The following is a 13,338-nucleotide window of genomic DNA, read 5'->3' as shown; positions in this document are numbered from 1 at the left end:
CCTCAACTAAATCACAATCAGAAGTCCTCACTGCTAAGTAAGCAGAGTATTTTCATGTGGACTTTATAAGCTGGTTTAACAATGACTGGGGATTTAAACTTGATTCAGTACACTAGCATATATTTTGCAAAATGCTACAACAAAAATCTGATTAATTTCAGAATACTTTAAGACCACTGGAAAATGCTTTTATTAGTATCATGCTATAAATATTTTTAAATGAATACATGCCTTTCAATGGACAGAAATCTGGAGGAATCTATGGGAGGAAATCCATATAGATTTTCTATTGTAAGTTCAATAACTTTTCGCCTTAAAAAATAAAAATTAAAAAAAGGAAGAGATGAGAAAGGGAAGGCTAAATGGGAAGAACTCCAAACTACACATACTTCTCCAAGCACCAAACCAAACAAGAGGAAGTGGTTCTGTAACCCCATCCACGAAAAGGGATCAAGTCATGTTTTTTGTTTGCACTTTAGTGAACAAGTTTGAAGGCTTAGACTTTGATTAGTTTAAGAACTACCCACACTTTTATGGAAGTTACTCATTTTATGTCTCCAACAAAAAGATTAGACTTCAAACTCTGCTAAGTTCAGCTGCTGTGTTAAGCAACACTGACCATGCTGCTGCAGTAGAGAAATAATCTTCTGGTTAACCAAAAATATTTTACAACATTTTAAGATGGAGCTAAATATGGACAAGAGCATAAGAAGTTGATTAAGACAGATCATTATGAGTTCCATTGTCAAAGGCTAGAACAATTCACATCCTGTATTCTTTAAATTATTCTATGTTTCATAGAATCTTGGAATAGGTAAGGTTGGAAGGACTCAGAGTGGGTCATCGAACCTCCCTGCTCAAGCAGGGTCATCCTAGAGCACATGGCACAGGATTGTGTCCAGACAGTTCTTGAGTACCTTCAGTGATGGAGACTCCATAACCTCCCCAGGCAATCTGTTCCAGTGGGAAGTGCCTGCACAGTCAGGAATTTCCTCCTCATGTTCAGGGGGAAGTTACTGTGCATCAGGGTTTTTTAAAAATGCATTCTCCTTCTACCACGCAGTTAGCAATTAAAACTCTTACTGAAACCATTTTTAGTTACCTGAGAAAGTAAGGCTTAAGCAAATGTTTTGTTTCCACCAATCATTCCTCCTAACAGCAAGCTTCAGAGAGCTGGAGATTTCAGCTACAAAGGAAAAGTAATCCTAAATGTTTCAGGAAAATGAAGAGCTGAGCAGAGCAAGTTCAAAAGAACAAGCCTGTTGTCCAGCTAGAAGCACTGTGCTACAAAGTCAACAGTTCCCAGCTCCTCACAGGCTGCTGGGTGACCTGTGCTCACATGGCTCCTTTGTGCTCTCACTGCCTTTGAAGGGCATTTGTTACTGAAGTTATTTTCCCCACAGAACATTGTGGAGAACAGAACAAGTTATTTTCCCCACATGACAAGAGTGAGCTCTTGTGCATGTTGAGATTCAGTACAGGACACATCCCTAAGAAACCAGACATTACTTGTTCTCCTGCATATGTTTTTCTATTTTATCCTAATAGGATTGCTTTGCCTCAAATCAAAGGCAAAGTGCTTCCCCAGCGATGCCAGAATTTCAGAAGTGGGGTTTCTTTTCCCTTTAGCCTTGTCTGCACAAGCCACGTACTATTGCACGCTAGAGGGACGGAGAGAAAAAATACAAATATTCCCTGTACTTGATCCCCAAGATGAGCAGGTTAAGGGCCACCCCATCCAGGCACATAACCATTTTTAACAAAGTGAGTGAATTCTCATGACATTGTAAGATAAACACACAAGCACCATGATGATTAAAGAGATGTTTCATTAATAATGGTCCAAGTGTGTCCATCAATACATCCACAGAAGTTGAACTATACAGTTAGAAAACAGCTGGTCTAGAATTTACCAGTAACTAACAACTTGCAATCTTATGCAGACAGAAAAGCAGCTGAAAAAATAAAATAATACTGAATAATCATGACCAAACAATTAGTCTTTATTATCTGTATTTTCATTCTAAGTAGTTAAAAAACCCTCTACGAACAACAAAGCTCCAAAGACTGATTTTTATTCAAAATTTATCCTCAACTTCAAAGTGCTTTTCAGATATTTTTGCAGATTTGGCTAGAGACAAAGAAAACACATTTTCAGATTCTGCACAGCTTTTAATATTTGGTAAAATTCCAGTGTATGCAGAATTTATGAGAGGGAAGCAGCCTGTGCCTAAGTTTTCCTAGCTGAAATGGGGAAGGTAGTTTAATTAAATGTAAAGATATAAATATAGGAATAGTATGGGATGTGAAATTTATAGTATGGCACCTCTTCCTTATTAGCAGCTCCTACATACACACTTGTATTGCAGCAAATCTCAAGGAGCCTACTTTGTGTGAAGTACCTTGTGTTCCCTGCATCTGCCATCGAATAGGAGTTACTAGGCAAAATTAATATATACTAATTAATATATACTGGCAAGACTAATATAGAGATTAAGCTACACTGTCATAAGTTGCTTGCATGTCCAGAACTTCACAGCCCTGACTTATTTTCAACCCTAGTGCTGAAGATTCAGTGGACAAGCAAAGGGGCAGTTTTAAGCCTCACCAAATAAATGCTAAAGAGAAGAAGCTGCAGCTCCACATTAGCTCAAGCCACTTCTCTGCTGCCAGGATCCCAGCCCTCTCGCCCCACCCCAACCACAAAGTCAGGGCTTCTCCCTTTGCCCTGGCTGCAGGCCACACGTGCCTGTGCAGCTGAGCTGGGCTATTTCAATGTTCAGCTTGCCACAGAATAACTCTTGTGCTCTTCTCCATTCCCATAAACAAATGAATGGTGCCCAGAAGCTACACACCAGGGCGGGACCAAAGCAAAAGGGGTGAGGCTGTGCAGGTGAGAGTGGGAGAAAAGGCAAGACCAGGGCAGGACCAGGACAGCCAGTAGCAAGCTCCATTTAGGCTGCTACAAGAACACAAAAATTCCACCAAATCCCCCTAAGCCTCACAGGACTTCTTCTATTTAGACAAATCTACAGGAACTGTAAGAACTATTAATACAGAATCACGGAATGGCTTGGTTTGGAAGGGACCTCAAAGATTATCAAGTTCCAATCCCCCCGCCATGGCCCACCTCGCCTTGAACATCTCCAAGGACGGGACATCCACCACTTACTTCCCTGGGCAATCTGGTCCAGTGCTTCACCATAATTTCTATTCAAATATAAAGTAGGTTTTCATATCCATTACAGATTAAAACTATATACTTTGTAAAATGTTTCAGTGTGTAATTTATTCTTTTTTCACTTGCTCAACCATGTTTTATAACACACCCAATGGTCAAATCTTTAGTCTCTCATCTCATGATGCACTAATGCAGTTGGTCTTCTAAATCTGTTTTAGATCAGACACCCCTGATGTGAATAAGTATCATAAATAGAAAGGAAGAATTCCTATGGAAATAACTATAAAAATAAAACAATACATAGACATTATTAAATATTTTTTTTAAGATCAATGGCATTGTCCCTCAAAAACCACAACTGATAAAAATAGCAAGGCTTAATGCTTTTCTTGGTTTTGGAATGAAACTGCACAAAGGGAAAGACTCACAAAATCCAAGAACTCAAGGATCTTAACGTCTTTAAACCTGTGTTGTCCCACAGTGCTGTTTGAATTAATTTCATTAACCATGCAAAAAAAGTAGTATGTTTGATAATATTAATACTTTTAAATGAAATTAAAGGTTTCCATTTGCCTCAACTGGACAACAAATAACTAATTACTTCCTGGTTCACTCTCACATCTTGATGGTTCAGCCTTTATTTTTACTGCCACATTGCAAAAGACTTTACTATATGCTATAGTCTGTCCAAACAACATCAAAAGGAATTAATTTTGTTGGACATTCAAGTAAATACCCGGCCATATTAGCCAAACCAACTGAAAATAGTTATTGTGAGGGATACATAAATGAGGTAAGTAAAATTTAAGACCAAAAATAACATCATAAACTCTGTCAGAAAAAAAATTTCTCACTTAACAAACTAGATTGCAAGCCCTGATGAATAAAAACGCCTTTAAAACACTTCAACTACATGTAGGTATTGAAAGGTGATTGAAAGGCTGCATAACTTAGTTCCTTGTTCTGTAACAAACAGTGACCTCCTCAAAGCCAGTAACCAGGCAGCATTTTGAAATAGATCCTGTGCAATGACAATCCTCCAAGAGTTCCATACAAACCAGACTCTGAAGTATCAGCCTGCCCTAAGGGGGAAGGTGACTGTTGCTATTTGCAGCTTCAGCAGCACAACACCTAACACATTTAACTTTGACAACTGAAGTTGCCAATAAAGTATGCTAAAGAAAATGCAATCAGGCCACAAAAATGGAGAACAGCAAAGTGTGTTTGCTTAAGGGATGGTAGAAAAATTACACATCCAGTATGCAAGACAATTACATGTCATTTACAAGTTTCAAATACTAGAAAAAGTAGTATTTCTTTCAGGAAAATGAAAAAAGAAAATATTGGTTAATGGTAAGCAATAAACTTCCTACAGCAAGCTAAAGAATATAATGCAACATAATTATATTGGGCTCTGTGTTGCTGTGTAAAAACAGATCCTGCCATACACAGATGTAATCTGCAGCACATGAAGATCCACTGACTGCACTAAGATCTGGGGCAGACAGAAACTTACCCATGCTCAAGGAAGCAAAAAATAAAATTTGGAATGAGAAAACGAGCCCACAAAACAAACAGGGTATAAAGATTCGGCACAAGTGGCAAACTATGATTACAGAAAAAATGACACATTTTCTGCAATGGCTACCTTATTTCAACTATTGTTACTGTCAAACTTAAAAAAGAATTTTAAAAAAGTTTGCAAATGTTTTAAAAAACATTTCTGGGCCTTGAAGTGATTGACTCAATTTATGTCCAAGCTTAAGTTCAACCTGACATTTCTTTGTGTGAATGTATGTATTTTTCCATTGTTCATTCTTGGTGTTCTTTTTTTCTAGTTTTGCTTTGGTTTTGGGTAGTGTTCTTCTTTGAAATAATTACTCTTTTTCATAATACTCCTACTGACTATATCCAAGTATTCCTTTTCACTAATTCCAGTTCTGTGCCAGCAACATTATCTTTCTTACCGCTCTCCAACTATGACAAAAACTGAAGAGAACAAAGCCACGCAGTACTATCTACAGAAGAAGAAAAAAACCAGCAAAATAAAAAGCATGTTCATCAGAAGCCTCATTGCAGCTCCCCATACAACAACTGGAGACAATTCTCTCCATCAGGAATCTGTTTTCACATGAAAAACACTCATATGTTTCCAATCTTCATTTCAGACCTTGGTGAGTTCTTGCCTCATTCTGATATGCTACATAACACGTATCTCTAGGACTGACATTGGGCATGCAGTTGCACCTCTCAGAGAAACACTCAGCCACAAATAATTAGGCATAGGATTCCTTGTAATATACTAGGACTGGAGCTTGTCTAAAAATAAATCACAAGGTGAATTTAAAAGCTGATAAATTAAGATTTGATTCATTAAAAATATGCTACAGAATTTCTGATCAAAATGCTAAGAGTTGGAACTAAAAACACTTATCTAAACAAAGAGGCAGGAATTATGGCATGCTTAGAACTAATTAATTTCACTAAGGCTGTTCAACGTTCTACAATGACTTCATCAAAATAAAGGCTTTACCCAATAATCACCAATCTGGTCCAATAAAATAATCAGCATGATGTTTAAATGACTATGAGAGCATGATGACTGAGTAACATTTTTTAAAAACCCAATTTTTGAAAAAGACCTTTTATTATGTTTATCAACAAGAACTGTAAAAGTAAAACAAATACAAAATGATCACCACCAAGGCTAATATTGCCTGTAACATGAAAAAAAACCCCACAGGTTCCATAATTCTTTTGTCAACAAGTTGCTGTCGTTCTTCAAAATTTTTTGCTAATGCAAAAGCTAAACAATAAGTTCTGGGTTCTCAGTGGCCCCTTAAAGGCTTCCTGACTAATTTCTACCTAAAATTAAAATAATATTTGTAATAGCCAGTGTCACAGTTAACTTGAAGCTAAAATTCAAGCTTGTGTTTTTGACTAGTGAATCACCTTGGAAAGTCATTCCTACAAAAAGGGTTTCACCCTTATTTTACCTGACTATCTCCTCTGGAAACCAAGTACAATAAAAAGAAAACATGACCACTTAAAGAAAGAAGAGATGAATGGCCAGAAAAGTAATCATCATTAACCTCACAGAACTGGGACAGCTTTTTTGCAGTAAAAAAAAAAAAACTTGTAGAAAACCAAGATTTTAATTATTTAATTAAGCTGATATATTGCTGAACATGAATAAAAAATTAGGTCATTTTTTGCTGAATTGTCTTTTCAAGACTCAGTTGAAGAAATGAAGACCAAGTGGAAGGAACAATCCTTAACAGAAACTACACCTGACTCAAAAGTTTGAAGCAGAAAATAGATGGGAGGCTAGCAATGCCTCAGAGGAAAGCAAGAAATATTGCTTGCACCTTTTTCAACTCTCCCTTGGCACCAGATTATACCTGTTCTTGGAGAAAAGACAATGGCTATAAATCAGAACAAATGTCCATCTATGTGGCCATTTTTAGGAAGACTCCAAAGGGAAAATGAAAAAGAGAAGTAAAACTACAATATCACCCCTTAAGTGTTTTTGGTTTAGTAAATTACATCGTGAAGTTAAGTAGAATAATTCCTGACATCAAGATTCCTGTGATGATCCAGTTCCACTGGGCTAAATAATCAGCTATGTCACAGGGTAGAGAGGAGAGAAGGTAGGATTAATGAAAGCAGGAAGTATGTTCATGAGAAAACTGAAAAGGTATCATAACACTCTAACTTCCTGCATTTTTCTTCCTAATTCTTAAGTACAATACACTTTGAGAAGACAAATAAGACAAAATTGAAAAGGCTTTGGTTTTGAACACAGAATAGAATGCATATTTAGATGGGCAAATATTTGCAAATGAATAGAAAGATCATCAACAAAATTATTTGGGCATGTAATTTTGAAGGAAAAGTTGCAAGTACATCTGATTAAATGCACTGGGTGTATTACTACTTTCAGACCATAATGACTTGCTAATGGATTGATTACAAGTTTTTCGTATACCACAGCTGAAGACTAACAAAATACCCCATGCACAAAGAAACATCTTGGAAATGCCAGGGAGTGGCACCACTTCTGTTATTATGTCTCTGAAAAGCTCAATAATTGCAGTTCTTCCTGGAAAGAAACAAAATGAGCAGAACCAGAATTTTATTTGGAATGAAGTACAAAATGAGGTCTGGAAAACGCACCACACGGACTTCAGAAGACTCAGCTATTTGTCAAGGACAATACCCTCTTAAGTTTCACTGACTAGATCAGAATATAAAACATTTCAGGTCAAAAGAATGGAAATAAGTAAACGGAGGACTCTATTACAAGAACACCAAACCATGCAATAAAAGCAGCAAAACCAGCCAAAGGAGCAAGAGAGAAAGAGACCTGCAGTTGTTGGATCCGAGTCAGCCCACTAGACCCACCAGGGGATGACACCAAAGCTCTGCAAAGCACCTAGCTAAGGAGAAGTCCATTTCTTCACTAACAGTTTATCAGAGGAGAAAAAGAGGAGAATCAAAGATGGGCTTTGCTGGGCTCACATGTGAAAAATTTATCACATTCTATTCAAGGAATAAAAATAAAAACTATGAATTTAAAAACCCACCCTTTCTCAAAACCCCTACCTACTATAACCTTCCTACAATTCACAAAACTCACATACTTCAAAACTAGTAAAGGGCTCACATGTGAAAAATTTATCACATTCTATTCAAGGAATAAAAATAAAAACTATGCTTTAATCTCTGTTTTGAATTTTAAAACCCACCCTTCCTCAAAACCCCTACCTACTAGAACCTTCCTACAATTCACAAAACCGAGAGACTTCAAAACTAGTAAATAGGAGAGACAAAACTATGAAAATCCTCAAAAATTTACATCCCTAAATTCCATAAAGGAGAAGATACCAACATTAGCCTGGATCAAAAATTCTGCTTATCCTGGTACAAAGGCCACAATGCTTAACAGAACTACTCATCCTCCCTCTTTTAACATTTACTTTCCAGAGATTTTTTCTTTTGTTCCAGTGATAGGTTCTTAATATTTAGTCTGTGGCTGTGGACATTGTACATATCAAGGACCTCAAATAGACTAACAGAACAAACCCAGTACCTCCATTTTTTGTTTTCTTGGATTAATACATAACCCACCTCCTGTCTAACCGCAGTAGCCTGCAGTGGTGCAGGGGACAGCCATACAGGACAGTAAAGTAGATGAAATGTATGTTTGCTACTGGAAAAAATGAGTATTCCCCTCTTCCTGGCTTGACACTGCTGACCCCGTTCTGTGTACTTGCTCTGGCACTCATCTGACCACACAATAAGATAATTCAATTTGCTAATCCAAGGGAGGAAGGGGGGAAAAAAAAGAGCAAAACAAAAAGAAAAGAAAAGAAATAGTGTTCTCCTGGGTTAGTGGAGTGAATTAACTTCTCATGTACTTCGTAAACTACCAGAGTCACTGCAACAAAGCAGTGCAGCCATGCTGTACCAAACCCAAAGAGAAGGGAGTAACTGGGAATACTCCATGCAGAGCCATTAAGATAGGAGAACAACTAGTCAGCCTCTTCAATATCCACCCCACTCCCTTACTTCTCCCCCATAATCTAAGGGCCAGCAAGACACACTTCAATTTGAGAGCTGCAGCACTGAGTACATTCCCAAACACAGGTCTCCCCACCTGAAATCTAATTACACCAGCAATCTACTAAAATATAATTGTGGCTTTTATTTGAAACCTCTAGGACAAGCTGGTTTTGACATATGATAAAAAATTATATATACTGATTTTAAATAGAAGGGTTTTTTGAAGGTCAAACACAATTTTCATTTAAAAAGATCACTCTACTCACAAATGCATCTGTAGAATAAAAACCGCCTCCCAGCTTTTTGGTGGTATAGTCAGAGAAACTAAACTACAATACAGATTTAGGCATTTGCAATTTATTTTAGTATTTTTAATTATTTTAATGAATGTATAACTGTACAACCGACATACATGAAGTCGTTTAAACTCTCTTGCCACCCTTATTTGCATGCATTCTGTTACAGTTTAAGTCACCTAATCACATATTACTTTCCCCATGACACCTGCCCCATGTGATCCAAGGAAACACTAGCACTGAGCATTGAAGGAAGCTGCTTTCAGGAGAACAGTCCCTCGAAAATGCATGGATACATGCAAGGATCAATACCAGAACGGAAGGCATGCAGGCCTTTGGTGAGAGCACTACAAACCTAAGAGACAATGAAAGGTCCCTGCAGGCTCAATCAGCACAGTGAAGATGTGCACCTTAGAGGAGATACACACATCCAACCCCAGCTCCCAGCTAGCAGACTTGAAGCTCCATCCCTCAGTCACAAACAACTTCCTGTTCTCAATTTGCAGTCTCTTGGTCACAACAGAATTTTTACTCCATTGTGCATATTCTTCAAACAGGGAGAAGTGCCACTGTGTTCTTTTACAATCTCACAAGTGCTAGAAGCAGAGAGAATGACTTGTAGAAATTGCACTATATGCATGCATTCCATATCTGATGCCTCAGTTCAGAATTTTTCTAAAGGAAAACCAGAATTTCACAGCTTTTCTTTGCTTTCTAGCTAAAGTAAAAACAATCTGTTGTATCTCAGTTCCATTCTGCCTGCAAAGCTAAGAAAAGCAGTGCTAACATGGAAACTGTCCTGTTAGGAGAATCAAGGAGATACTATGGTATCAATATACATTAAATACCTTCTCCCTGCAATGCCAAGAACTGGAAATGGTACTGCAAAATCCACTTCTGCAACTTCTCATGCCTTGGGTTTCATTCCAGGCATTGGAGGAAGCTTCCAAGCTCTCACCGACAACTGAACATAGACTTTTGCAGTTCATTTTCATAACCTGGAGCTTTTCTGGCTTGTATGTTATCAACAGAATTTTAAAGAAATTTTGCTTGTCAAGTCCATTACAGCAGATGAAACTCAAGATAGAAATAACCCCTTGTTTTTTTCAAAAGTCAGATTAGATATGGGCAATAGTCATATGTCAAAACCACTCCCCAAACAATGCACTGTCATGCCAAAGTTTGGTAACAATTTATAAGCCAGAAGGTTTCTCTTCAAAAGAATTAAAGAAAGCATTTTAATCTGATCCATTCCAAATAACATCAAGATTCTTGAGTTTTTGACAAAATTCCTTGTATCCCCAGCTGCACTACTCTCTCTATTCAGCCAGCCTTCCAAACCTCCATCAGACAAAGGGAAAAAAAAAAGCCAACAAGAACAGAACATTTACATGAAGGTGAAAAAGCATTTTAAAAAGTGACAGTCAAAGACTGAAGGGAGATTCTTTGCAGTGCTTACGTTTAACTTTTCACCCGTTAAATAAAATTGAAAGCTGAAGAGCTTCCATATCAGTAGAGTTTAGCAAGACAGACTTCTCAGCATCTGGACAGAAAGCATTTCCCAGAGGAAATTAATCATAGGAAATCACAGCATATGTAATCATGTCTCTGTTCAGTTTACAAAAACTGTCCCATCCCACATATCATTTTGCAGATGCAAGCCCAAGGCCAAGAACGCTGTCACAAACCCCTGAATGGCATTCCAAAGGAGAAAAGATGATCATCGCAGTGCTAGAACAGGCTTTATTCTTTCAAAGTACTTAAATATTTTATGAGTACCTTTGCTTTCACAGGGAAGAAAATAATTTCCTCCAAGTGCAGATCAGTGGATGCTATCTGATCTCTTGTCACAACAACGCAATCCCCATGTACACACAACACATCAGCATACCATCTACATCTCTTTATTTCCCCCATCAAGCCGCGAGCACTGATGGGCTAATTGCGGGCTGATGCCGAAGAAGCGCTCCGGGCCCGGCAGGCAGGGCGGGCGGGCAGCGCTCGGCCGTGCCCGCCGGCTCCGGGCTCGGGGGGGCCCGGCGAGCGCCCCCGCCCCGCCCGCTTCCTCCGCTCGCCGCGACGCCGCTTTCGGCTCGAAAATCGCCATCGGGTTTTTGTTAGCGCAGTAACCCGTTCGTCCCCACGGCCCGGGCTGCTCCTCGCCACCGGGGACAAAAACCCTGATTTCATGTTTTTTTTCCCCGGGAAGCGCCTCGAAAAAGGAAAAGCTCACGCCATCGGGAGGGTATTTTCGGAAGCGGGGGACCTGACTCGTCGGGTGGAAATACGCAATACGAGAAAAGGCGAAACCGCAGATTTTCTCCATCACCCTTTCACAGAAGATATTATTTTAAGATGGGGTAAACGCCGCATCCCAGACGAAGGGCGTCGCTGATTTTTAAATCCAGAGAAACACGCTGCCTCCAGCCCCGGGGCAGCCAGTGAAAGAAGGTCACCCAAAAAAAAAATAAACCTCTGGAAGCGTCTCCGCTGGAACCGCGGAAATCCGCCCGCGGGCGGGAGGCTGCGCAGCCCCGGGGCCGGCCGGCTGGGTGGGTGTGCCGGGGCGCCCCGCGGGCGGACAGGGCCAGGGAGACGCGGGCAGCGGGACCCAGCAGCACCAAATGCCCGGTGTGGGATGCCGGCCGCGTCCCGCCTGCGGCGATGCCCGCTGGCACCGGCGATCGCCCCGCGCCGACGGGGGGAAAGGGAGGCGGGGGCGCGGAGTGAGCTACGGGCCCGACGGGGGAGGGGGAGCGGGCTGTGCCCACACCGTGCTGCCTCCCCCTCGGCCGGCCGCGGCCCGCCCGGGTCCCGGCGGGCGGCTACCTCCTGACACAATAGGCACCGGGCGGACCGCGGCCCCGCTCCCCGCCGCGGCTCCCGCCCGACCCGCAGCCCAGGGCGGCGGCGGCAGCATCATCATCCTCACTCACCCCTCCGAGGAGGCTCGCGCGCCGGGGAGGGGCCGTCGCTAGCGGGTGCTCAGCGAGCCGGCATCCCGCGGGATGCGGAGCGAGGGCGGAGCGCTCGGTGTCCCTCTGGCAACGGCCCCGGCGTTATTCCCTGCACATAGCGGCGGCTAACGGCACCGCGGCACCGCGCCGCACTGCGCACGCGCCGGGGCCCGACAATAGCGTTCCCCGGGCTGCGGGCGCTGCCCGCGCGGGCGATGGCGGGAGGTAAACGGCGCTTCCCGCCCCGATCCGCCCCGGCCGTGGCGGGACCGGCGCTGAGCCCGCTGCCGGCCCGTGGGCGTAGGCGGACGGGCTGTGCTGTGCGCAGGCGCGACTGCGGCCGCGATCCACAACAAAGGGGAGATGAGTTGCGGCGACCACCCTTTCCCGGTTGCCGGGGGTGGGCGGTGGGCGGGGACTCTGCCTCCGGCGGCGCGGTGCATGCCGGGACTTGTAGTCCTGGCGGCGACATTCCCGCCGTCGGGAAGCGCGACGGATTCCTGGCGTTGCTAGTCTCAGCTGCGGCGGCCGACGGCAACGGTCGGCCACCGGGAGCCGGAGGGATCCCCGCAGGTGGCTTCTCCGAGAGCCCAACGCGGGAAGGGAGAACGGGTGGAACTACTGTCCCCCAGCCCCGCCGCGGGCAGCCCCCGGTGCCGGGGGACAGCGCCGGCTGCTCCCCGGCAGCCAGCGGCGTCCTGATGCGGGCGCCCCGCGGGGAGCGCGCCCTGGAGGAGTCCCTGGAGCGGTACCAGAGGCGCCTCCGAGGTGAGCGGCACGGGCGCGGGGTGAGGGCGGGCCGCCCCCGCCGCCCGCCGGGTCTGCGGCTGCCCCCGCCCCGCGGAGCGCCCGGCCGGGCTGGGACGGGAGCAGCGGGGGAGCTGCGCCCACAGCCCATCGCAGGCGCCCGTCCCACCGAGACCCGGCTCGGGCAGGACCGCTGCTGCTTCGGGCGCGGTTTTGGCCATCCTGGAAGAGCGGATTCCAGTCGTGGTAAAAATGAGGGTACAAATGGGTTCCTATGAGAGTGGTTGTTTCCCCTCTCATCGAGTGTGTTCATACCTGCCGCTTTGCCCAAGAGGCGTGGGGTACAGCCCGGCAAAGAGCACCTGAATCTGTCAGCCTGGCCTTACGAGCCTTCAGACTGTCTCTGGCTGGGCAAAGTAAATGTGCGAATTCTGAAGAAAGCCACTGGGTAGTTTGTGGGAACGGGAGCCTACTGGTGCGGAAAGTTGTGTTCTTAGCACAGCACCCCCACATGGCCTGTTGGGATGTTTCCTGTGCCATAGGAAACAACATTGTTTTATCCTTGTTTCTTTCTTCTTTTTGGCAGTGGAAA

The 13,338-nt window shown here is 43.3% G+C and overlaps 2 protein-coding genes across 16 annotated transcripts in view; one reads left to right on the top strand and one right to left on the bottom strand.

The window, feature by feature from the left end:
* The window catches only part of CEP170 (centrosomal protein 170), a 93,304-nt gene extending 81,136 nt beyond the window's left edge, over positions 1–12,168 (bottom strand). For all 9 annotated transcript variants that reach the window (XM_039697875.1, XM_039697881.1, XM_039697882.1 and 6 more), the window contains exon 1: positions 11,979–12,168. The gene's annotated coding sequence lies outside the window, so the exon portion shown is untranslated. The remainder of the gene's footprint in view (positions 1–11,978) is intronic.
* Positions 12,169–12,190: 22 nt separating this feature from the next.
* SDCCAG8 (SHH signaling and ciliogenesis regulator SDCCAG8) overlaps positions 12,191–13,338 on the top strand; it is a 109,804-nt gene continuing 108,656 nt past the window's right edge. For 6 of the 7 annotated variants that reach the window (XM_039697864.1, XM_039697865.1, XM_039697863.1 and 3 more), the window contains exon 1: positions 12,191–12,767. In XM_039697864.1, coding sequence (XP_039553798.1) covers positions 12,215–12,767 — 553 coding nt within the window. In that variant the 5' untranslated portion in view covers positions 12,191–12,214. The remainder of the gene's footprint in view (positions 12,768–13,338) is intronic. The other variant, XM_039697870.1, reaches the window with a different exon arrangement.

Source organism: Passer montanus, unplaced genomic scaffold, assembly GCF_014805655.1.
Source record: "Passer montanus isolate IOZ18808 unplaced genomic scaffold, ASM1480565v1 scaffold12, whole genome shotgun sequence".
Taxonomy (NCBI): Eukaryota; Metazoa; Chordata; class Aves; order Passeriformes; family Passeridae; genus Passer; species Passer montanus.
The sequence above is the reverse complement of the archived record's forward strand: the minus strand, read 5'-3'. Positions and strand labels throughout refer to the sequence as shown.